The sequence below is a fragment of the Nesoenas mayeri genome (assembly GCF_963082525.1).
Source record: "Nesoenas mayeri genome assembly, chromosome: 2".
NCBI classification, from domain to species: Eukaryota; Metazoa; Chordata; class Aves; order Columbiformes; family Columbidae; genus Nesoenas; species Nesoenas mayeri.
Window position 1 is genome coordinate 90,749,212 of NC_137543.1, and position 25,498 is coordinate 90,774,709.

At 42.7% G+C, this 25,498-nt stretch overlaps 2 protein-coding genes across 2 annotated transcripts in view; one reads left to right on the top strand and one right to left on the bottom strand.

Moving 5' to 3' along the window:
* Positions 1-874: 874 nt before the first annotated feature.
* On the top strand, positions 875-2,383 carry PPP1R3G (protein phosphatase 1 regulatory subunit 3G; the record flags this gene model as incomplete). Its single annotated transcript, XM_080340133.1, has 1 exon — positions 875-2,383. The coding sequence occupies one exon, from the start codon at positions 875-877 to the stop codon at positions 1,766-1,768; it is 894 nt and encodes a 297-aa protein (XP_080196259.1). The 3' UTR covers positions 1,769-2,383.
* Positions 2,384-8,817: 6,434 nt separating this feature from the next.
* LYRM4 (LYR motif containing 4) overlaps positions 8,818-25,498 on the bottom strand; it is a 93,179-nt gene continuing 76,498 nt past the window's right edge. Inside the window, exon 3 of the mRNA XM_080338685.1 lies at positions 8,818-10,355. Within this exon, the coding sequence (XP_080194811.1) occupies positions 10,293-10,355 (63 nt within the window). The 3' untranslated portion in view covers positions 8,818-10,292. The remainder of the gene's footprint in view (positions 10,356-25,498) is intronic.

The window sequence follows — 25,498 nt, forward strand, 5'->3', positions numbered from 1 at the left end:
AAATATACCATACGTTAAAAAGTGAATGCCTTTGGTGTTCCTTTTATCTTTGGGGTTTTGTCCTCGAGTTCAGGTCTCAAAGCCTTTCTCTGCAGTTAGGGCGGGCGGAAACCAGTTTAAACATAAAATCTCTGGGGTCTCACAAACTGTCAGCGGCAGGATATGGGACATCTGACGACGAGCACGGCAGACGGGCGGGACCCAGCGCCACTTACGCCCGGGCAGGGGAGGAGGGCGGCGGATCAGCCGAGGGGCCCTGGGCTCCCCGCCGCCTCCCGCCCTCGCCGCGGGGCCGGGGCTGTAGCTCCGCCGTGATGCCAGCGCGGTGCTGGGGGACGTCCTGCTTAATCCTGACCCTCCGGGCGTTTTCCTCGGGGTATCTCTCGATGGGTTGAAGCTTAAATAATGATGGTGATAATAATGAATTATAATAATAAAGCCTGCGCCAGCAGCCCATGACCCCGCGCTTCCCCCCGGCCTGGTTGCAGGGGGGCAGCCGCCGGCACGGCTGGCTCCGCGGGTGCGGCTGTCGCTTCTTCCCTTCTCTCCTCCACAGCCCACACGCCTGGTAGCGTTGCTCGCAGCTCTCTCCTCCGCGCCGTGGTAACGGCGGCCCCGGCGGCGGGCTGCGGGCGGGAGGACGTGCGGGGCCGCCCGTCGCGGCCGCTGATGTTTCCGTATTGCCCGTCCCGGGAGGTCCCGCCCCCGCCCGAAGCGCCGCGGCCGCCCCAGCCCTGCGGGGAGGCTCCGGGCCTGGCGGGGGGGCGCGCCCCCCACCCCGGGGCCTGCGGCGGGGGCTCCGGATAAAGCGGTGTCGGCCCGTCCGCCTGCCGCCACAGGGGCGGCCGGGAGGGGCCCAGCGGGGCGCCCCGCCATGGCGAGCCCCGCACGCCCGCGGCAGGAGCTGGCGGCGGAGGAGCGGAGGTTCCTCGGCGCGGCCCCGACGGTGCCCCGCGACGCCAAGCTAGAGGCGGCCGGGGAGCAGCGGCTGCTCCTGCTGGAGCTGCGCCGCTGCGGGCGGCCGCCGTCCCCCGGCCCCGGCGAGCGGCGGGAGGAGGGGGAGGAAGAGGAAGAGGAGGAGGAGGAGGAGGAGGAAGAAGCGGCGGCGGGCGAAGGCTGCTGCAGCAAGTGCAAGAAGCGGGTGCAGTTCGCCGACTCGCTGGGGCTGAGCCTTGCCAGCGTCAAGCACTTCAGCGAGGCCGAGGAGCCGCAAGTGCCGTCCGCCGCGCTGTCCCGCCTGCAGAACCTGCCCGCCGACGAGGGGGTTCCGCAGCCTCCCGGCGACGAAGCCCCGCCGCCGGCCCTGCGCCTGGTGCCCGACTTCCCCGACGGCGGCGAGCCCAGCGCCGAGCGGCTGCGGCGACAGCGCGTCTGCCTGGAGCGGCTGGGGCGACCCCCGGCACCCACCGACGTACGGGGCACGGTGCAAGTGCTGGGCTGCCCCGGCCCCAAGGAGGTGACGGTGCGCTACACCTTCAACGAGTGGCTCTCCTTCGTGGACGTCCCGGCCGTCCCCCTGCCCCCGGCCCCGGTGGCCGCCGGCGACCCTCCTGCCGAGCGCTACAACTTCAGCCTGTGCGTCCCGCCGAGCCTGCGGGAGGGCTCGTCCCTCCACTTCGCCATCCGCTACCGCAGCCCGCAGGGCGAGTACTGGGACAACAACGGCGGCCGCAATTACACGCTGCGCTGCTGCGGCTCCCCCGGGGCCGGCCCCGCGGCTCCCCCCGCCGCCGGCAGCCTGCCGCCCCCCGCCGCCCCCCGCTACTGATCCCGGCCGGGCGAGGGGAACCGGGGCGGCCCGGCCGGGCAGGGGGCGGCGGCCGCAGCCCCGCACGCTGAGGCCCGTCTTGGGAAGGCGACAGGCACCCGTCCCGGAGACTACCCGAAACACGGATGTGCGTAGCCTCTCATTGCTGTGGCTTGTGGAATCCTTTTCCTTTTTTTTTTTTTTTTTTTCTTTTGGAGAGAACAAGGTGACTGAGTAGTGTGGGCTTTGCGTTTCCCCCTTGAAGTGAATTTTTGAGGTCTTGATTTGGGCTTGACTTCACTTACCCGATTAGTGAGAGATGCATGGAACACTTGTGTGAAAACTTAATGGCACTTTCGCTACAGGTTTAACTCAGCATCCCAGTTTTCCCGTTCTCACATCCATTTCAAGGACATAATACTGCAACAGCAATGGTGTGCTTTGTCCTTTTTATTATTATTCTTTTTTTAGTTCAATGGACTCCATAACAATACAATTCACTGTTGTGAGCACCTGTCAAACTCATGACAGGCTTGCATGCCCGTCCCACCTTTGCTCTGTCTGTGGTGGCTCTGAACAACAGGCAGTCTGTTTTGGGGCTGGATCTGGGGCCAGACTGGGCTGCTCTGGTTTTTGTCATTCAGCACACTTTGATACCGCTCCCCACCTTCCCCAGGCTTCTGTGTAGATCCCGTCTGGCTAATAGCAGCCAACAGGGACTTCTGCAAAAATGGTTTTGCTTAAAATAGACTGTTGACTTCTTCTCACACAACTGACAAGTCTAAAACTGAGACAAAGGAGTTAAAATATATGCCAGTGCTGGGTTTATCAGGAGAACTTTGGTAACACCTTTGGGTAATGCACTGTAAAGTAAAAGATGATGTCTGTCTCACACATAGTTCTGTACTTTGAGGTTTGGGGAGCAGTGACTGATTTGGATGACCTTCTCACTTATGAGTGACAGTGCGATATAGAGAGGGTGTCCTCGGTAGTGAATGAAAACAAGTGCCTTAGATCAGCCCTCCTTATGTTACATTTTGCACCATATTTCTCAAGTATTTCTAATTTATTTGGCTTATTTTGCTACATATTTTTCAGTATTTGTATGTTGGTGGGAAAGGGGTTTATTGTGCACACAGTTGGACTTTACAGCGCTGGACACTTGAAATGATTTCAATAGTCTTCACTCTTGCATTGCAAGCCTAGAGGCTGGCTACTGGTGTCCCAAGTCCTGAAATTATGCAAAAAGTACCAATGAAAATGGGTTTGTAAGAATAAAAAAGCTTTAAAAAAGTTTAAAAGCTCACCATTACAAATCTTTTCTTTCTGTATAGCAAAACGTGACTGGATACTTCTTCATTTACCAACCTGCTTGTCCCCCTGCCCTAACATGTGCGGTGCAGAGGGGCTCAGGCTGTTCATGCGCCTCATGATAACCAGGAACATTGCCCGATCCTTGGTGGCTTTTGGGGCTGTAGCTGGAAGGCAAGTCGCTGTGTAAGTACCTGACAGCCCAGTACACTCGCGTGACAGGCATCTTGTGCAGAGCCGTGATGTCAGGAAACTTTACTAGCACAGGTAGAACATACACAGGTTGAATTTTGTTCTGGCTCTTCTGTGGCTTTGACTCTGCTTGTTTTCTTCTGATACAATAACTCAAAAATTTGAGTTAATTTTTGGATGAAAAAATAATAAGACATTGTCAGAATGCAGAAAATGTGCTGATGTGGATTTATGTTCTTCAGCAAGACCCTGGGAGATATTTTGTTTTTCCTTTTGAAGACAGAACATACTGTGAGTTTTCTCAGGTCTTCATTTTCTCTGAAGATGTAAAACATCTCAAAGCCCATAATGAGCACCTTAGAAAAATTTGCTTCCCTATAAAATTCCATGTACTTGAAAGTAAGTCTTCAGATAACCTGCCTCTTGAGAGACCTGGTAGAGAATCAGAGCTGGAAGCAGGGTTTTTTTGGGGAAAAAATGTGAAGCACAGGGAGCTTCAAATGAAAGTTGTCACAGTTTTGCTAACACATACACTGCTCCTGAAGCACAGCCTGCACCCCTTGCAACCTAAAAGCATGCGTACATAAGCCATAGTGTGAGCATACAGCCAAATAGATGTTTAATTCCTTCAGAAACCATCTTGCTGTTAGACTACTACCAATCGCTTAAAAAATCCAGGGAGTAAAAGCTCTGTGCATGCAAACAGATGAAGTTCTTACTGTTGTTTTCCATGTAACATGTAAACTGTTGCTAGAAGCGTGAAGGTTTAAGGGAGAATAGCTAACTCCACTACTTCCCTACATACGTTTGCTTTAAAACTATCGTGCATTACAGGATATTACATGGAATAATCTGGTATTATTAGTCTTTCTTCGGATACTTTTGTCAATGGAATAGTGTGGTCTTAAGATGGTATGTGATGCTTACAGCATTAAGATTGATTCTTCATTTAAGTACAATGTAATATTTGAGGCTCCTGAAGCCCATTCCTTATTCCGTGCTTTGTTTATTAATAGCTTCAGAGAAGAAGGAAACTGTCCAAAAAAAAGAAGCGAAAGGAGGGGGATCTCTCCTTAAACAAAACTTAAAGGAGTAGCCGTGTTCTCATGGCGGTGTCTGGGCAGAGGTGCAGAGCTGGTACCTTGAGGAATCCCAGCCCATTGCGCTTGTTGGTAGAGGGCTAGAAATATTCTCTGGTGTGCTGTAAACTACAGGCAAGACTGTTGAGACTAAACAGTAAAATGCTTTTGAGCGCTTCTGAAAACTGGTGCCAATCTAAAATCCTGCAAAGTGTAATAATTAAAGCACAACGTTTTTGTGCTTCGATAACAGGTAAACAGCTTTTAATATTAAGAATTGCTTTTTGTGAAAGAAAAATAGGACCCTCAGATGAGAATCAAAATGCTTTAATAGTGCATTTTTGTACTTCTACAATGATATACAAGCATAGATTTCCAAAGCAGGTTTCAAAGACTGCCTACCCACTGTTCTCTGTGTTTTCATAGTAGAGGTTATAGGGGGCTATAGAAATGCAAGACTTGACCAAAGATTACATCAGGCAGCACTGTAAAAGTCAGATCTGGACCACGCATGTACCGAATGCCAGCAAGCTCGAGTCAGCAAAGCAGGGGGCTGGTGCTCACGGTCACAGGTTGAGATACATCGCATAATTGCAACTTTATTCTCAAAGAAATTTATTCAAAATGAAGCAGTTCTATAAAATCAAAAGGCCTGATAGAGTAAAACCTGAAGTGAATCACTCTTCTAATTTGGTTGCATTACTGTTAATGTAAGACTTGACAGAGATTGAGAGCATAACTTCTGGAGGATGTGTTCATAAATGCTGTCCCTCCCCCAGCTTGTGCAATGAGAGATTTGTTAGCACTCTTGGATAGAACTCCAGCTCCAAACATTTTCAGTTAAGGCAGATTTCTGGTCCCCCTCACCGTGGATTAAGGACACAGGAGAGAAATAGCTGCCAAATGGTTTAATAGGTGTATATAAACCAAAATGTTTAATATAGTTGAACCTCTATAGTGGGTAACTGTGAAGGACAACGAAGTTAAAACTTCCTTAAGCAATTATTTGCACCTTACACTTGCATTTAAATTCAGATTTAAATGATCCAGAAAAGGACTGTGAAGCTAAATTTACTTTGGTGTCACGAAGAACTGCAAACTTGCATGCAAACTACTCCTGTTTTATTTAAAGCTAGGGCTTTCAGTCAGGACTCGAAAAGCCTGGCTTCTGCTCCCATTGGCTTCTCTGGGATTTGGATCCAGCCCAAAGTGCTGCGGGAAGGTAGGGGAAATGCTCTAGGTTTAATTGTCTATGCTGTTCAGAGTCTTGTGTTATGGGGTTAGGAAAACATGGCACCATGATGGATGTTCATCTGTCAAGAGTTCAAAATCTGCTGTCTATGCATGGCAGTAATTAAATCACCTTAATTGTTTTTCATTATTCTTTTTAAGAGAGGGAAAATTACTTGCCTTGGATTAGCATATTTGCCAAAGACTGGTATAAATATTTATGTGGTGCACTCTTTCAGTGGAAAGCCTGTACATTCTTCACAGGTCTCCATAGTTCTCTGAGCACAGAATAGTCATCATTTGAATGCACTACTTACCATCACTTCTGCCTCTTGCAAAGCTTCAGTAGATACTGGGCTTAGCAGTAGAAAAGGTAAGTAGTTTAGAAAGAAGCATCTCTTGGAACACATTGATGATACTTAATTTCCTGTGTAAGTGGCAGAATCCTTTAAGGGTGCGTGCATTTGTGAAACAGGTTTGAGAGTTCCCATTTTTTTTCCTCTTACAGTAGTAGAAAATACACAGCATTGGAAAAACTATTGGCTTCTCTCTCATTTTTCCTGTTTCCACACTAAGGGCTCCTCCTCTCTTCTTTAAAATACTGAAAAAACTAACAATGTAAACTCTCAGTAAAAGAGCTACACACCTTCCTTCTTTTTTATATAGCTCATCAAGCAAAACATTCCTACAAGTATGAAATAATTATGCCTGTGTTAAGAATTGTGCAACAAAGCCGTCACTATACTCCTGACGTGAATAATGCCAGGATTTCACTGTAGATCATTATGGAAAACTCAGGAAAACAGTCAGCGCGCAGCTCTTTCATGGCTCTGTTCATGTGTATGTATGGTCCTTGCTGAGTATCCAGAGAGATGCATTTATGTGCATTACAGAAAGTAAGCTGAGGGGCTGGTACTTCTCCATAAAATTGTTCTTCTACCTGCTGACATTAAAGGGTGAACAAAATGCTTTTAAAGCCTGGAAACTTGGTAAAGTTTTATATAGAAATACCTTTCTAGAAATGTGAGTAGTAAGTCAAAATCCTTCTTAGTCTATTTCAATAAAGTGTTCACACTTTTCTCTCTTGTGTTGCTTTCCTCCAGGACAGCTCCACCTCTGATATAGCTGGACATCTTGAAATTGAGCTTTCAATTGCAGTAAAATCTCTTGAGAAGTCATAACACTTAACAGAAATGCCTGCCCTTTAAACAGTTACTAATATTAAACAAATGGTTCTTTTTTTCCCCTCTTTCTTTCAGGGCACTGTTTCCAAGTTTATACTGTAAAATTCATGACAAACTTCAGTACATGTAAACATTCAAGTTTTGGTGCACACTGCTAAAGTTAACAGTTTGCTAAAATGTTGGGATCAGGAACAGACAAACATTTGTAATATAATACAAAAGCAAGCTTGTTTTGCCAAGACATCGCAGCTTTAGTAAAAGATATTTATTGAGTTCCCTTCTATTCTAAGGAAAAAGGTTATACTTTTAATAATAGCGGACATGGCACGTAAGTCACGGGATCATTCCTTTGTGTTTTAACTGTTCCTGTTGTTTACACTGCTTTGACAAAATCCAACAAAGCTCCTGGCAGCGTGCCGAGAGAGGGAGATTTAATGGGTATTGCAACGTAAACGGAATTGGTGAAGCAGGGAAGGTGCGGCCGTAAGAGCGCGGCGGCTCCGAGGCTGGACCGCGGTGCCAGCTCCACAGTCTCCATCCGTGACAATGAGCACATGCCCAGCCAAGGGCAACGACAGGGCAAGTGGATCCAAACATAACGCTAACGTCATCCCAGCCCACAAATATTATTTCTGCGCCGGGCTTCCTAAGCTAGATGCGGTTTCTAAGTGTTTTCCTTCTGTAGTTCGTAGGATTTCAGTGATAAAGCATTTGGGAAGCTATGCTTTTATATGGAACTGGGTATGTTACGACAAAATATACTTAAAATGCACATTAGGCAGGGAAGAAGAATATTTCTAGGTATCCGATATACCTAACTGATATACATAACTAACACTAATGGAGGGTGCACTTACGTGTGTTGGTGAGGAAAGGAATCTGAAACAGAGGGAAAGGACACCTAAAATGCAGTGACTGTGTGGGGTTTGAGTAGTAAATGCCAATAATCTTTGCTAGCTTTGCAGTTTCGTTAACAATATTACAGAGGTTTTTTTGGTCCTTAGCGGGAGAAGTTTTCTTACTTTACTTCTAATAAGTAACGTATTAAACTTATGTATGGTAAGCTGATGGTTAATTTGGAACATGAACTGATTTTTCTCTGACTGGAAAAGTGAGCTGCCGTAGCATCTGGACTACAGACTGGGGAGGGAGAAGAAAGATCCTGAATTTTATTTCTGTTTTTCTTGATGTGTCCGCTCTGTAGAATGCATCCGGAAGGTTACTAGTGCTCTGTTGCAGGTACAAATGGCTGGGAGAGAATCTGAGTGGTGACTTTGGGGCACAAAGTAGGAGCAGGTGGCATGAACTAGGAGAGCAGTATTGTTGCATCTACCACAAACACTCAACGACAGAATCTTCAGGCATTAACGGAGGAGTATTCTCCCTCATGCTTTTAAGGGAATTAACATGAAATTTCACATTTGCATGATTGCACGCCTATATTGCAGCATGTACCATCTACAGTCGTATTCTTGATGGAAACTGAACAACAAGGAACTTTACTGGAAATGCACTGGTATCTTGGAAAACATTATTATGTATTTAAAGGGCTTCTATTTGAAAACAATCCCTTATTTTTAAGTAGTGAAAATGTTACTGGAGTTGTCCCTGTTCATAAAATAGGGCTACACTATTTATAAGGATGTTTATTTTGTTTCCTAGCATACATTCTCAGATACTGAATTGGTATGCAGTGCCTGTTCTAGTAATTAAGCTGTTTTAAACAAGGATTTTGCATGTGATATTTAAGGGACCAAGTTTCTCAGAGTATAAAACTGGCAGCCCTTCCAAGCCTTTGTCCTCTCAAAGTGTAAGATGTTATTCCAATTCTTTATATTTGCTGGAAGCTTCAATAGTAATCAAACCTTTCTTCCCCTACACTTTCACCATTAACTAAGTGCACTTCATTATCCAGTTGTGCATGTGGAGATTAAAATACATAATCTAATGTATTTTACCTATTAGAATAATTAAATTCCATTTAAATAAAATGTTCACTAAAAACAATTTACATTGCAATACTTACACACCTAATACGAGATGAATTATTACTGTATTTGCCTTTTATTTGAAGGTGAAAATGGAGGCTACATTCATAGACTCAAGTAGTCACAGTATCTTATTCTGTACACTACAGCGTTGTTAATGGAACACATTACTATACATTTAAATCTAACTGTACAAAATTATAAAATACACTTTAAATGGTAGTAAGACATGGGAGTTTGTTCTACATTAGACACTTTATCTATCGTCTGCTTTAATAATGTTATCACACAGCATGGACAATGCAAAACAATAGAAGTTCGAAACAAAGATGAATTTTGCGAAGAAAAATCAGAGGAGGTTTTTAAAGGAGACAGTGCCATGTAATTAGTTTTGAGTTTCTGTTTCTCTTCTTAAAAAAAACCCCACAACAATCCCCTGGGGAAAAACAAACGAAGCTTTCTTTTGCATGCCATTAAACCAGCTTTGCAATGCCTTTTTTTTTTTTTTGCAAATTTCTAATAGAAAACAAATGGAAGCATAGCAATGACTTGAATAGAACCTGACAAAAAACTTCATGGTTTTTTTTAGCAAATTGTCTTTAAAGTGTTGATTATTCTACAGATTTAATAAAAAGCAATAAAAACACCACACTGAGCATTCCACTTTTGCTGGGTAAAGCTTGCTGCTAATTTATGGACTTACAGCACATGAGCTATTTTCATAGTTAGGTTCTTTTTCTCCTGCAAAATTCAGGAGCTTTGTGAAAAAGGGAAACCTTGCATGAAGTGACGTGGTACTTTCTGCTAATACCTTCACCTCCACAAATTTAGAAAAGGACCTGGTGGTGAAAATATACTTTAAATCTGCCAAGCCTTGGTGATGCAAGTCTTACATTCTGCTATTCTGATCTGTTAATTGTTAAAAGGAGGATGAGAGTGGTTATTAACTCTTGGAAACTCAAGAAACAACTAGTGAAAGTTTTATGTCACCTCCCGAAATGTCAAGGGATGTTCTTTAAAGAAACCACACAGTGCAGCTTGTGATATTTTTGTAAGTATCAAGGTCCAGGAGCCAAAAACTCTGTTCATCTCTAATTTTAATATTTAAAATGAACTATGTCTTTAGTGATTCAAATCAGATGCCGTGTAGTTTTAAAAGAAACAGGATCAATAAGGACTTAGTGAGTAGGTGAGGGGGTTTAAATCTAACACATCTTTCGTGCTCAGTGAGACAAAAGGGCAGCAGCAGAATAATGTATCTGGTTCTAGGTAGTTCAATGAAGTTTTATTGTCGAAGTAGGGTAGGAACTACTTAATCACACAGGACATACAAGCAAACAGATACCAAGACTACCTTATATACTATTATAAATCACAGCAATATATTTTAGAACATGTGAACCATTAGAAAATACTTTGGTTGCCAAAAACTGAGTCTCTCAGACATTTCTTCTGCTAAACAGAAAAGCTCCAACGTGCAGTGACTTTATGCATCTGTATGTGGCACTGTAGGATGCTGAAGATGGTCCAGTGTTGCTTCAGGATCAGAGTCTTCTCACAGCTATGTGTTTTCCGGACCCTCAATAACCAATTTCTGCGTGGAATACAGCTGGCCAATAGTAACCTGCAATCAAACCAAAATATCAGAAAGTGAACCGGGAAAGTAAACAGGTTATAATTTCAGCTTCACAAGAGAGATTAAAAGCAAACCAAGAACTGAGTAGGCCATATATTAAGCTTTATCATAATGACTTTTTTTCTATACACATTGTTTTTGTAAATAGTACTACTACCAGCCCAGACCTGAAGAAAAATAACAGATACATAAAATATCTGCATGTACAAAACCCTGAAATAATGACATTGAGGAATACCATTCAAAGGATCATATTAAAAACAAACATTAAAAGTTACTACAGAGGAAAAGCAAACAGGCTGTATGTTTAGAAAAAGGAAAATAATAATGCAATGAAAAATAGATGCTTTTTGGGTGGAGAACCTAGATATAAATTTCATGGGGTGGTATGGTTTCCCAGTTCATTTGGAACCCTAATTGAATTTGCCTTACAAATGGTGAAAACAGTTACACAGCTAGTTCAGCAGTAACATTTTACACACACTGGAAGCGACCTCTTGCTCATGAGAGGGTATTCACACCTCATGTATTTCTGCTTTCTAGTTCAAGAGGAAATGAACAATGACAAAAATGCAACATTGATGCTTTGAATCATGGTGTTCTTTGGTACTTTCTAGTCTGCATTGTAACACTGGTGAATTGTAGCCAGATATGCAGTTGGTAGGCACACACAGCTCTTCGCTTCACAGCTGAGATGTGGAAAGAGGTTTCATGTGAGCAGGCTAATGCATGTTAATGCAGAAGACAACATTTATTTTAAAAGTATGGATTTTGGAGTCTAATGTTGAATATCTATTACGCCCTTTCTTGCCCCTACTTTCTCCCCAAGGGCTGGGCACACAGTGAGTGGCTCTGTGTCCTTTACACACGCTCACAAAAAAGTTCATGTATTAGTTATGGAATTAGGACAAAAAGGGCTAGATTCTTAATTACACTAAGCACAATGTATTTAGTAGAATTTAATACCACAAAAACTAAGGCTGACAGCAAGTCAGGCTCTCAAAATGGTAAAATATTAGGGACAGAATTTTTTTAGCATTTTTCATTTACCATTTTTGAGGGGAAAAAGTCCTGGCAGCTCTTAAATAAAAATTTCTCATCTATGCCCACACTCCCATAAAACGTAAATAATATTGCCTTTTAGGAAATGAACTATTTCATCTTGATAAACAGCCTTGTCTGAAACTTGTAATGCATTGATTTTAATCTTGAAATATTTATTACAGGGGAGGATTTATGAGCCATTCTTAAAGGAACAGAAGTTCTCCTTGCCAGCAAATACTCCCCTCTTTTGGCGCTCTGAACTAAGCCAGTAACAGCATATGAACACCACTGATTATTTTTGAAATGACTTACAAAGTATGTTGCATACAGAATATTTAAAACAAAGGCTGTTCACAACTGTGGCATGTGTTACCAGTAGAAGTTTTAAGCTGTCAACAAGTGTTACTTATCCAAAGAGAACTCGCTGCTCTGGGCTATGTGGCAGGCTATACATTGTAGCTGCTGCCTTACCACAAACCATGCTGTAGTACTTAATTTTTGTATACTGCGTTTTGGAGCCCAAAGAATCTTTAATCCTTTCCCACACAGTAGAGCAAATTTAATGGGAGGCTCAGAGGGATTACAAAAATGCTGAAACCCGAATTGCATTTTTTTCTTCTCCACCAACTGGGGAGATAGACGAGGCTGAGTACGTGACTTCTCAGTCAATCATATCCAGCCGGGGCAGATGGCTTTGCAGGAGAAAGGTACGAGGTGGTGTTTGCCGTCCCCGTGCCAATAGGTGATGTGACCTACTGCTGTACCTCTCGACTGGAACGCAATCAAATCGTAGATGCGTGTGTCGAGCTGCTTCCTTCGCAAAGCAGGGGCGCGCAGGCACCAGCGCTGTGCTCTGCCTGCCCTGCTGCGCTGTGACATTTCCAGCTGAACTTTGAAATTTAAGGATTTTTAAAAAAAAAAACCATTAGCCTTGAATTTCTGACATGACGATGAAGCCTTTCCCATGCACTTCAGACAAAACAAACAGACCTTCCGTTTATAGCTGCTGAAAAATTCACGTCTATAAACATCCCCTGGCTCAGCAGAAAGACCAGCACTGGTATTTGCACACTGACACTCATTAACCCTCTGAATCAAACCACCGTTCTTAACAGTGTCCTCCCCAATGCTACGTCTCGAGAAAGCACTTCAGCAGCAACAGCAGCAAGCATCGCGGTGGATCGTTCTCCCAAATTAAAGACTTGAGTGGCTGTCTCTTGTGTTCTTTTTTCATCATGGGTGTTTGCAGCTTATACACTGCCTGTAATTTACTCTTCTGGTAGCTGGCTCGAAGCCAGCGCAGAGGTCAGTGTCAGGGTATTTTCATTAATCACAGGAAGCTTTTGTGGAAAAAGGCTCGACTATTTGTTCAGCAGCTCTGTAACCCTTAATTTTATTTACCTCTGTGAGGTAACACATTGCAATTAAATTCTGCAGGAAAGAACGCACAATAAAAACCCACTTTGTCATCAGGAGAAGAGAATCATTAGAAATATAAAGGTTGCTCTTCAGATCTTACTGAATTACTCAGTGTTTCAATCCTGCCTGCACAATTATGTACTTCAAAAATAAGTCTGACAAGTCCAACTGTCAAAACCTAACAATCTGCCCTTGCTCAAAGACTTAGTACAAGTCAATGTGGTCAGCTTTTTCTTGTGAACTTGGAAAAAATTTAATCTTGCCTTCCATCTGAATCCAGGACAACACTTAGGGTTTCAGAATAGGATTTATTAGCAGATCTAAGTTTGATAACAAATGGGGAGAAAGAAATTATTGAACATTAAGCACCGGTCCATCTATAACCCAGCCATTCTCTGGTTATTAAGTGGCTGTGTGTTCACTTGGAAACAGTATTTTCCCTTGTTCGTGGTGGGCAGCAGTGATCATGGGGAGTAACTACTGCATGAAATCTTTCACAGCTATTGGGAAAAAAGGCGGTAGGAGAGGTTTTCCCTACATAACAATCTCAGAGGTGCGTTACGGGGATGTGCAGTAAGAATTAAATGAGTAGAATCAAATATTGAAAAAAAACCCACCAAAACCAATGTCCTGAAGACATTAGAAGAACACGCCATCACTCAAAAAATTCAACAAATCCAGTTTGATTGCCAGCTCTGAACTTTTCCCATGGTTTCTGGCTGGCCAGTGTCTGACTCTCAGGGGCCCCTGTGGCTGGTGAGCAGGTTACATGCAGCTTCCACGCCAAGCCACGCAACAGGCACAGCATTGGTGGGACAGTGGTCAACTGGGAGGTGGCCTGAATCCTAGGGACTGCCTTCCTACCTGACACAGCCAGTGGAGCAGACCCTGCAGACCCATTGCCACTGCTCGCAAAATACTGCTAGAAGATCATCTTCAGGTTTTGAAGGTGTGTGGCATGTCTTGTGGTTCTTATCCATATGAAGATTTTACTTTGCAGGTCAGAGCTGAGGGAGAAGTGACTGCTCTTATTTCTGCAGGGCTGAAAATAAGGTGACCAGCTTTTAAAAATTTTACTGATTTGCCTCAGTCATTGTAGAATGCGTGGTTCTGCTCTGAAAAGTATGTTGGCATCTTTTCTCGACAGCTCTGCTTATATTCAACATATCCGTCCACTTTGATGACCACCACACTTTTCCCTCCTTAGTTGTGCTGGCTCTGCAGTACAAAGGTGGTCAGGCATCTCTTTTTACCATCTACTTTACAGAATTGTAATTGTGTGGCGAATAACCTATGAGCTCTAACAAATGCTGCCCAACCCTGATGAAGATACTTTTCCTCACACTCACCATTATATTCCTGCCAAACCTGTGAATGACTAGCTACCTGCTTGGGTAAGGTCTCCCTGACAAATTTCAATGTGAATGCCCTAAAATTAGTCAGGTATGTAGTGAGGTGGCAGACCTGAGGAGAGGTGGAGTCCCAAAGGAAGTGGCAATGTATAACCAAAGTGTACAGCCACATGGCTGGATCTGAAGAAGGGTGTCTACAGCTTCAGCCAACAAATGCAAAGTCAAAATGTCAAGGCTTGTAACATCTCTTAGCAGGATGGAGGGATGAGAAGGAAAGACAACAATTTAGGTCTCAGCCCTTGAAGGAATCTTAGCACCTTGCACAGGTGGTGACATATCTTGATTGAGATCTCGAGCACATAGAAATATCAGCTTCCTAATTGCAATGAGGGTATGTTCTTATGTAAATCAATGCAATATGACTACAGACCCTCACGATGGTACTTTTACCATCACTTTGTAAGCTAAGTCAATCTAAGAGTCATCCAGATGAGTTTCCTTTCTCTGTGCCTTCTACATCTCACCCCATTTGTAACACAAATAACAAAATTAACAAACGGTGTTTGTTTATTTGGTAACTCTTCCCTCATTTAAATAGTTTCTGAAGTAATCTCTAGGGAACAATTTTATGCTCTCAAAGGCAAAACAGCCCCAGGGATTTTTCATGCCACTGTTTATTTTTTGACGGCAGACAAAAGCAAGAGCAGCCTAAAAGGAGATGGAGCAACATTCTTACTCTGTGTAGAATCACCTTATTGGTAAAGACAAGGCCCAAATGCATAAAAGTGCCACCACAGCACAGGAATATGAAAACATTGTAAGACAGCAATTCCTTTAGCTCTCAATTATTTAAAAATGTATTTCCTGAGCGGGCCATCACAGGAGAAGTAAAATATGTTTCTTGTTTTTCTTAAAGAAGTGCAGACGATAACTAAAGTTGATGCACTACAGATGGTTTTACATATTAAACACATTTACTTACATATAAAAATATAGAGGTTGCTATATATATACAATCATAAGCATATATAAAATATATATTAAACCCCAAACTCTTTATAAAAACAGCCATCTTCTCTCTTTCGTTGCAAATTTGCATACAGGGAAGCAATTATTAGCTTATTACAGTCAGGGATCACATATAAATATATGTGGTTCTATATATGGTTCTTCACTACGGAGAAAAGGAAAATCCCTGTTTGTTAATATATATTTATACCATACACGCACATATATATTTTAAATCAGATTGGTTTGTCCTGCTGTACCTGAAAAGCTGACAGGTGTATCTCACAGGCACACAGCTGAATCTTAACTAGGAAGAAAAATCACCAATGACAGTGCAGTCGTATCACATGTACTGCTGCTAATCTTGGCCTCTAACACCATATGAAGAAGTTGCCCATTCCTATTTTCTTGCATGATGATTCTAAAATGCATATTAAGTGATTGTTGACAAGAACAGAAATGTACAAGAATAATTATTACTCTTAAGAGCTGGCAACAGTGTTATATGTTGTTTACCTACTATCTTTCCTCTTGGATGATGCCAAACTATTTGCAATCCTATTGCAAATATAAGTGAAGTGGTTATTGTTTTTAAGAACCATTATATTTTTCCCCAGAGTCAGATATGCTATACATAGCACACCTTATCATAAATATTTTTCATATCAACCATAGCCAGTTTAATGTTTAATAAATGAATATGGACAGCAATTTTTGAAATGATTTTGTATTGCAAACATGTCAGTGTCATACATAGTAACTGAAAAAACTCAAACAGAACCAAAAACTCTTCAATAACTGTTCACTGCTCTGTCACATCTTTGTGCTGGTATTAAATGCTCATTAAATATGTAGGTTATTCCAGTTATTCAGAGCTGGAATCAATATGGGAAGAAGGTATGATTTTGGAGACATATCCCTTATTTTCAGTGATTCCGTTTGTCTACAGAGGAATGGGAAAAGAAGTAAAGGAAAGCACGAAGCCGAAAAGCTAGAACTATTGTATATTTTACTTCTGCCTGTGTTTTGCAAAAGCTGTTTTCTTTGTTTGTTTGTGCCAAAACATCTTCTGCAGAGTCTGCTACATGAAGCTTTTGAAAAAGGAGGAAAAACTAATTACAGCTACCAGTTGTTTGGCTTTCACTAAGTAGGAAGCTGTAAAGTAAGCTAGCTAATCAGAAAGAATTTCTCTGCAAGTTCCTTCTCTTAATTATGATAAATTATCTATTTTTGTTAGTACCATATGCACTGTATCTTGGTACATCTTTATCCAGCCTATCAGATGCAGGATGGCATAGTTATTTAATGCACTTATTAATTTATTCTGTAGGTCTGTCTGAAGAGATATTCTTCAGTGAAAAGAGCAGAAAATCGTATCTAATCCAGCAATGATTACCACATAAGAATATGCAGTCATGTGTATTTGTATATGATGACCTACGATAGCAAGGCATTCTTAAGTCTTGATTATTTCTCAGTTAAGACAGTCTCTGTTTCTAAAAAATTACACAGACGTGCAACTATCCTCACAGACAACATGGCCATGGCAGACGTGGCCTTTGCTCTGAATAGCTACACACTTGATATAGCTTGGAATAACAACTAATGGTCCTCAACAGAGAAGGAAAAACATTGGAAAGCCAGGTGGAGAAGTTCATGTGGTCCTTTAGAAAAGACACATGGCTCACTTCTCTCATTTCCCACAAGCCTCTCATCGTAAGAAAAAAAGGAGCATGACAAGGAAAATACCATCTTATTAATACAGGAGATGGCGTGGGCAGCTGCCTGCTGCAGAAGAGAAGAGGCATCCCCCTGCTGCTGCAAAGGGAGCCTGACAACCATTACAGACGGTGGGTCACCGGAAAGCAAGTGGCGACTGATTTTGGGCTTAAACAGCCAGCTGAAGGTTTGACGTGACACACATCCACAGAAGAAGCAGATCTGCAGAAAGAACTCTCTGACCCTGTGTGATCTCTGCATGATTTCAGCATCATGGCCATCTCCAGGCTCCCACCTCTCCTCTCTCCCTACTTGTTACCTCCTGACATATTCCAGCATCTTGCTTTTTCTTCCTCACATACATATAAAACCTCTACCTCCACAGAGCCAAACACAGAAGCAGCAGGTCTTCTAAAGAGTCAGTCCCCTGTGGACAAAGTGGAGAAACTTAATGTAGGCTGATCTCTTCTCATCATGGCATGCAGAAGAGAAAAATCACTCAGTTAAGATGCTGAGTGTGGCAAGAAGAGGAATACAAAACATTAGTACTTGAAAATACAGAGACAAAGACCTGGATAACATTGTGCTGAGTGTGGTATAACAGGTACTCTAGTAATGCTGAGATATTTGGTATGTAAATGCCCAGACCATTCACAGAGGACCCTATGTTTTGTAGCAACTACATAAGCAGAATTCATTAAAGTCAGTGCGAGTGCCTGCCTTACTTTTGTCAGTAGTATAATACAACAGCCACTGTCACAAAACACACATTCTGCACCATGTCCAGGAAAATACTGTAATGTTTGTGTACCACAGATAAACTAACTCCACAATACATACAAAGACTTAATTGTCATTCTAAAGGGAAAATATTTCACTCCTCCATGTCCTCTTGGATCGCTAATTGATCGCTAATTTTGGAAACACTAAAGAAAATTTAGTCCTTACAGACTGGTACAAACAAATAATAGATATGCTTACTGAGAATTGTAATAAAGTAATTTCGTAGCACTAAGAGGCTTTCGTACTGTGAACTACTGCAGACCTAAAATGAACTGCCACTTAATGCTCGACAACAGTCATAATTATAAAGATCACTCTTTGTAACATTTGTATTTGAAGTCAGATGCTAGAAATGTGATGTACTGAATCAACTTTAGACTCACTTGTTACATAAACTGAGGAACGTGGCCGCTGGGAAGAGCCGCAAAACAGTTACACAAGGATGTTTATGGAATGTTTGTAGGTTAACATCTTCCAGAAAATTACTTATTCCCCTCTGCGCCTGCCCCCTTTTTTAATACAGCACATCACCTTCTACATTTATCCGCCCTCCTAGTTTCAGAAAATTTCTGCACAATTTCTGATTTTGTCCCAAACCACTGGAGCTTACAGAAAGTTCCAGAGACAGTGATTGGCACATGGACTTTCTGTGCTTTTAACTAACATTTGCCTGTCTGAACAATGATTGTCTAAAGCCTTGAAAAGCTTGCATGCTTCATCTTCACCATATTTCTCAGTGAATGATACATACAGCAAGTGCAAGGCATTGAAGTACGTGCATTGAAAAAGGCTGAACTTCAGGAGCTAAGACATCTTGAGATGGGAAGTACCAAGGTAGTAAGGACTGAGAAGGAAGATTGGTTGGCTGTAGTTCTGGGAAAATGCATCTGAGGGTCTATGTAGGAGAAACACGCCAGAGAAGATGTCTGAGGTCCTCCAAATCAAAAGTAGCTGAGGAGCGTGCAAGCCCAGCATGGTGAAAACAGCCAACATCGATGATTCTTCAATGAAGAAACTGCTGTCAGTGCAGCGGCGCAAGGCAATGCAGAATGCTCTAGAACAGGGGTGTCAAACTTGTTTTCACTGGGGGCCGCATCAGCCTCGCGGTTGCCTTCAAAGGGCCGAGTGTAGTTTTAGGAGCGTATACATGTAGGAGCAGTTACATTTACACAGTCCTAAAATTACCTTCAGCCCTTTGAAGGCAACCGTGAGGCTGATGTGGCCCCTGGTGAAAATGAGTTTGATGCTCCTGCCCTAGCAAATGTGTTTGGCTTGGAAGCACAGAAAACCTTGGTCACCAATCTCAGCAAGGCCCGTGCCTCCTTCCATCAACATTCACACCTGCAGTATCTTACACGGCACAATGGTCACCCATGCGCATTCACTACACTTTCATTTTGATTTTTATAAACAAGACGTTTTCACAGTATCTGCAGTACCAAAGCATGAGGCTGGATGTACATCTGCGGTCATAATTCTGTAAGACAAATGGTAAACAAGTGCACAACATGCATTATGCTTGTAACAAGGTGGATGGATGATGGCAGAGCGGTGGATGTGGTCTACCTTGACTTCAGTAAAGCCTTTGACACAGATTCCCACAGCATCCTCACAGATAAGTTGAGGAGGTGTGGTCTTGACAACAGATTAGCGAGGTGGGTTGCAAACTGGCTTAAGGAGAGAAGCCAGAGAGTGGTAGTCAATGGTGCGGAGTCTAGTTGGAGGCCAGTATCTAGTGGAGTGCCTCAGGGGTCAGTACTGCGGCCAATATTATTCAATATATTCATTAATGATTTAGACGAGGGAATAGAGTGTACTATCAGCAAGTTTGCTGATGACACAAAGCTGGGAGGAGTGGCTGACACGCCAGAAGGCTGTGCTGCCATCCAGCGGGACCTGGTCATGCTGGAGAGTTGGGTGGGGAATAACCTAATGAAATTTAACAAGGGAAAGTGTAGAGTCCTGCATCTGGGCAGGAACAACCCCAGGTTCCAGTGTAGGTTGGGAAATTACATATTAGAGAGCAGTGTAGAGGAAAGAGACCTGGGGGTCCTGGTGGACAACAGGATGACCATGAGCCAGCACTGTGCCCTTGTGGCCAGGAAGGCCAATGGCATCCTGGGGTGTATTAGAATGGGGGTGGTTAGTAGATCGAGAGAGGTCCTCCTTCCCCTCTACTCTGCCCTGGTGAGACCACACCTGGAATATTGTGTCCAGTTCTGGGCCCCTCAGTTCAAGGAGGACAGGGAACTGCTGGAGAGGGTCCAGCGTAGGGCAACCAAGATGATTAAGGGAGTGGAGCACCTCCCTTATGAGGAAAGGCTGAGGGAGCTGGGTCTCTTTAGCTTGGAAAAGAGGAGGCTGAGGGGTGACCTTATTAATGTTTATAAATATATAAAGGGTGAGTGTCACGAGGATGGAGCCAGGCTCTTCTCGGTGGCAAACGATGGTAGGACAAGGGGTAATGGGATCAAGCTGGATCACAAGAGGTTCCACTTAAATTTGAGAAAAAACTTCTTCTCAGTGAGGGTGACAGACACTGGAACAGGCTGCCCAGGGAGGTTGTGGAGTCTCCTTCTCTGGAGACATTCAAAACCCGCCTGGAGATGTTCCTGTGCGACCTCACCTAGGCGTTCCTGCTCCAGCAGGGGGATTGGACTAGATGATCTTTTGAGGTCCCTTCCAATCCCAAACATACTGTGATACTGTGTGATACTGTGACTTTCCAGTGGGAGCTGAGGGAACACGGCTCCTTGCAGGATCCTGCCCAATATTTTACAGAAAGTATATACAGGTAGCAGAAGTGCAGAGAGGAATAATTACTTTCAGAGCTCAGATCTTAGATTACCTGTTTAAACAAAAGAATTTACTGTAACTAGTCGGAAAACTGCAGCAATTAAGACAGGCTGGCACAATCACCTACTACAGAAAGATCCACCAATTAAAGCAAATATTTCTCATTTCAAGCAGAACATACTTGTGTGTACATCTGGTAAGGCAATACAGTATTTAACTACATAAACTTGGATTTGTTCTTTTATTTATTCTAAATCTTATCCAATACACCAAACACAAAGGGGAAAAGTTCAGATGACTCAGAACTGTAATACTGTTTAGCCTAGCAATTTAAATTTTCTGGTTTGTTAGTGGCCTTTGATATATTTTTAAAAATGCATTTTAATGGGCTACTGATGCTATATATTGGGAGGTGAAAAACACAGTGTGAGCTGCTGAATTTTTATGTAAGTGTATGTTAGCCACAGTTTAATTATTTGGTGGTGATACATCTGCTTCAAGAATCCAAACTGTCCTTACTGAGATACCTAGTGATGGTTACAGGACGGAACCAGGCATGCAGTGTTTTGTAAAACTGCCAGGTGCTTTAACACCATTTTACAGTTACAAGGCCTTCCAGCATTTTGGGGGGGGGAAGTCAATCCTGTATCATACGCAGAGGAACCCTCCCTTTTTTTTATCCTTTCCTGTCCTTCAAGAAGGCTAAAACCAAAGATTAAACTATGAAGAACTACTTATTTAAGGTTCCAACATGCCTGTTTCTCTACACTGTGTTATGTTACACAGACCTCAGTCATGACTAGAGGTTGAGCTTTTTTTGGGCACATTCGAATTACAAAATTAAATCTGAAAGAGAAGAAATAACTAACTGAATTTATCTTTAGAAAATTATCTGTATTTCGAAAGGTAAATTTTGTATGGGATGTTTTTGATCCAATCTGTGTCTTCACTGAGAAAGGAGCGCCTCATCTGTGCAACTACTTACGTGTCAAGTCCCTATTGCAGTGTTTAGATAATCCACAAGTATATAAGGAAAGGAGTAAGAGTTTTTATTTTTCTACATTAACAAGACTTCATTTTTTTGGCAAAATTCTAGCAGATTACTAAACTACAGTCATCTGTTCCTGACAGAATCACCATTTCCTTGTTTATCTGAATTTCTCTGATGGAAGATATCCAAAGATTTATTTTGTCTTAGTTAGCCATCATTCCCTGTTCAGTATCTCCAAATCCCACACCTGAAAGAGGCCTTCACTTCAAAGCACTTTTTTCTTTCCCCCCCCTCCTCTTTTGGGAGAGTTCTAGTGAAAGCCGTACAAAACACACACCACTGCTGTTCTCACAGGGGGAACAGAGGTAGTCCCTTGAGCTCTTGGGAATCAAAGACTTCAGCATTTGGAATTTCAGCTGGAAAAAGCATTGCCTGGACTGACTGCTCTCTTCAGAAACCTGACGAGAGAGCAAATGAGATGAAAGGACATTGATGTTTTTAGACTGAGGATGAATTTGTTGAATTTCAGCCAAGGTTTGTGGCTGTGAGTTGTCATCTGCCATCCATTGTACCACGGACACCCTGAGGTCAATTCTCTGGTTCAGCTCGGTTTCCAAACCGACACCCCAGCCAAAAGCGTGACTCTGATCTACTTTATTGAGCAGTCTCCATCGGGGTGTAACTGCAAACACAGTGAACCATCCGTCCCTCTTGAGGATACTCCACCAGGTGAAGCTGGGTGGACTTCTGCCTTCCCACAGCCTCTCCCCGGGGCGGGAATGGCGATTGCCTCTGGGCACTGAGGCAAACGCCGCTTGCAGCTCCGCACCAAGCCAGACCCAAGCCCTCACACTCGAACCTGCCCGAGTTTAGTCCAGTGTCCTGCCACCAAACTCTTCTCCAGACACTGAGCTCACGCTTGGCCAGTTCCATACACAAATGAGTTAATTTCCCAGCGCTCCTCAGCCCAGCCCTTTTTTACAAACACTAAGAAGGAATAAGGAGGGAGAAAATAATTATCTGCAAACCCTCCAGCTTTTTGAGCAGGAGGTCTCTGTGTTTGTGTGGATATATAGGGTAGAGCTTACATAAACTTGTTTAATTGGAATAAACTATAGCAGCACTTTTTTCTTTTTTTTTGGCAAAGATAAATTACTGGGTTTAGCACAGCTGGTAACAGCTAATTCTGTACAAAGAGTTCTTTTCAGTAGTGTGGGTGGCAAAACACTTTCAGCAACTGGCTTAATTAGTTCTTCCTTCTTTGCAATAACACAGGACAGTTCACAGAAGAGAAAAAAGAAAAAAAGAGAGATTGTAACAGAAGACATGGTATAAAATCATCCTGTTTGCTCTCCTGGATTTGCCAATTCTCCCTTATTTAATGTCACACTAAATGGAGGCCTGCCCTGGTATTTCCCAGCACAGACAGCAATTAGGAGCGAGTGGTTAGCACTTATTCCAAATATAGGCAGAGAGCACCCTCTGTTCCTCTGCACTGGGTAGAGTAGAGCATTCCTCAAACAAAACAGCCTGGCCAAAACCGCAGAGCACAGCGAGGGGAGCCCCCGCAGAAGGCTTTCCTCTCAGCAGAGCTGCCATACGGCTTGTGGGTGGCTTGTTTGGCAAGGGCTGGGAAGCCCGAGCCGCTAACCAGACCCGCTCCCCAGTGCCACCTCTCCGACACGGATCATTTATGTGGCAAAAAGCAGCACGGGTGCCAAGTACCATCACATCAGCTTCGCTGCTCCCAGTGTACAGCGTGCCAGCTGTAGCACAAGAACCCCATGCCACAAACAAGCACTAACTTAACACACAGACACCTTCTTCTCCATACTTGCTGGCCAAAAGCGCTCGGGCTCTTCCACCACCACACATACAAACGCTCTGTAGCTGTCAGCAGGATGCAGCTCCTACCAGATAAAAAATGGGCTTGCAAGATCCACTTGACCTTCTGCATGTCAGTGAGATGGAAGGGGAAAGGCCAGGGAGAGGGCACAGATGTTTGCATTTACCTTCATTACAGACCATTTAGGAAAGAGCTGGAAATTTTTTCTTAGCCGTTTTGTTTTGAATAATGACTCTGGGGCTGTACCAGAGCGAGTTACAATCTATTTAAAAAGCAATCCAAAGTCTTACGAGCCATTACCAATGTTTCTCTTTCTCCTAACTAGACTGAAGAAAGCTAGGAGTATGAAAAACTGGCTAGGAAAAACTGCACATGGAGAGGAAAAACAAATTAAAATGGAAGGAATATTTTACAAAGACAAACAAAATATCCAATTAATTGAGGAAACTCTCAAGATCCTTTCAAGGAACGGCAGGCAGTGAAACTGCAAATAACAGCGTTTACCCATATCTACACTTTCTGTTTTTTTTCAGGAAATTATTTTTATATTTGCCCATTCATTTCTTTTGGCAGCAAGTGGAAGACAGAGGGTTACTGCTGTAGATATTATTATATTAGGCAGTCTGATTAAAAACAAGATCAAACAAAAACTTCTTATAACTGCCCACTGCTCATTTCTAGCATGAGCAACCTGATACTGAGAATAATGTTTTCTAATAGATGCTTCTCCATAACAGTTATTAGAAAGCCTATGGAATTTTGGTCCTTAGAGGTTGTTGATGAATCTTGAAAAGATTGTTTAAACATGCTTGGGGGGAAAAAAAAGGAAAAAAAAAAAAGAGCTAATTAAGGGGAATGTATTGAATACAGGATTTTGTCAGTGAAGATTCTGGTCAGAAATAATTTCTAATTAGACACTTCCTAGTTTTTGTGGCTTGACAGGTTACATACATATTAGTTTTCTTCCCATTTGTTGTATTTAAAAAACATTGAAACAAAAAGAGAAACTGACTGACTACAGTAAGCAGTGAAGCTACTTGCATAAAAGCTACTAAGAGGGACATAATTGGAAAGTGGAGATTCCTCCATTATTTTTCAGTAGCAATCATCTCAGAGTTACTTTTAAGAAAAAGGAAAGCAAGATTAACTGGCAAGAGATTAGAAGTGATTCTTTAATATATGTAACGTATTATGTTCTTCAACACACACATGCATGCAAAAAATATCTTGCTCATTTTATGCCAGCTTGTTTATTCTATTTAAAAATACCATTAAAAGCTTCCATCTAAGCCTCTGCACAAAACTCCCTTTGGGAAACAAAAAAACACATAGGAAAGCGAGCCAGTAGATGGCATTGTGGCACTTCAAAAAGAAATTCCAGAAAATCTAACTTAAAAAATGCAAGCCTAGGTACTGTGTTTAACCACTTACTGCTTAACCAATGTAATATTTTGTTCCTGCTCAAAGCTACACATGCACAACTGAATAAACAAAACCACAGGATGTGGCTGCACTGTCATACTAGCCCTGGAACAAATCTTCTCTGCTCTGGTTCCCAAATCCAATTAGCTCTGTATGCTAAGATTTACAGTCCCAGATTTGAAAAGATGATCCTTATTTGATGACTAATGTCCCATGAGCAATGGCCATCAAGGGAATCCCAGAAGGGATGTTATTAGTTGAAAAATGTCTCTAAAAAGTAATCCTGTAGAAGATCTTATAATCAGTGCAGATGATACCATTTCCTGTCACACAAAACCTACTGTGGAATAGATATCATGCCTGAAAAATATTTTTTCTGGAGTATTTTATGAATATTCCCATTTTCTTTCAATTAAACTGCTGATATGCCCACATGGGTAAGGATGAGAAGACTGTTGGAACCCAGTAGTTTCTTGCACAACACAGGAGTTCTCTGTATTGCTAAGCCCACAAAAACTTGGAACCATTTTGCAGCACTTAACATACAAAATGCTCAGGAATTTAAGATTTTTATTGCATACACAGACAAACTTACTTAAACTGAATTTAGAGTTGCAATTATCACTAGTTTATCTGCATGTTACTTTATAACCTTGATTAGCTCTAAGCAGGGGGTTGGACCAGAAACCTCCAGAGGTCCCTTCCAGTCTCAAGTATTCTATGAGGTTGATATATGGATGCTCCTTGTGAT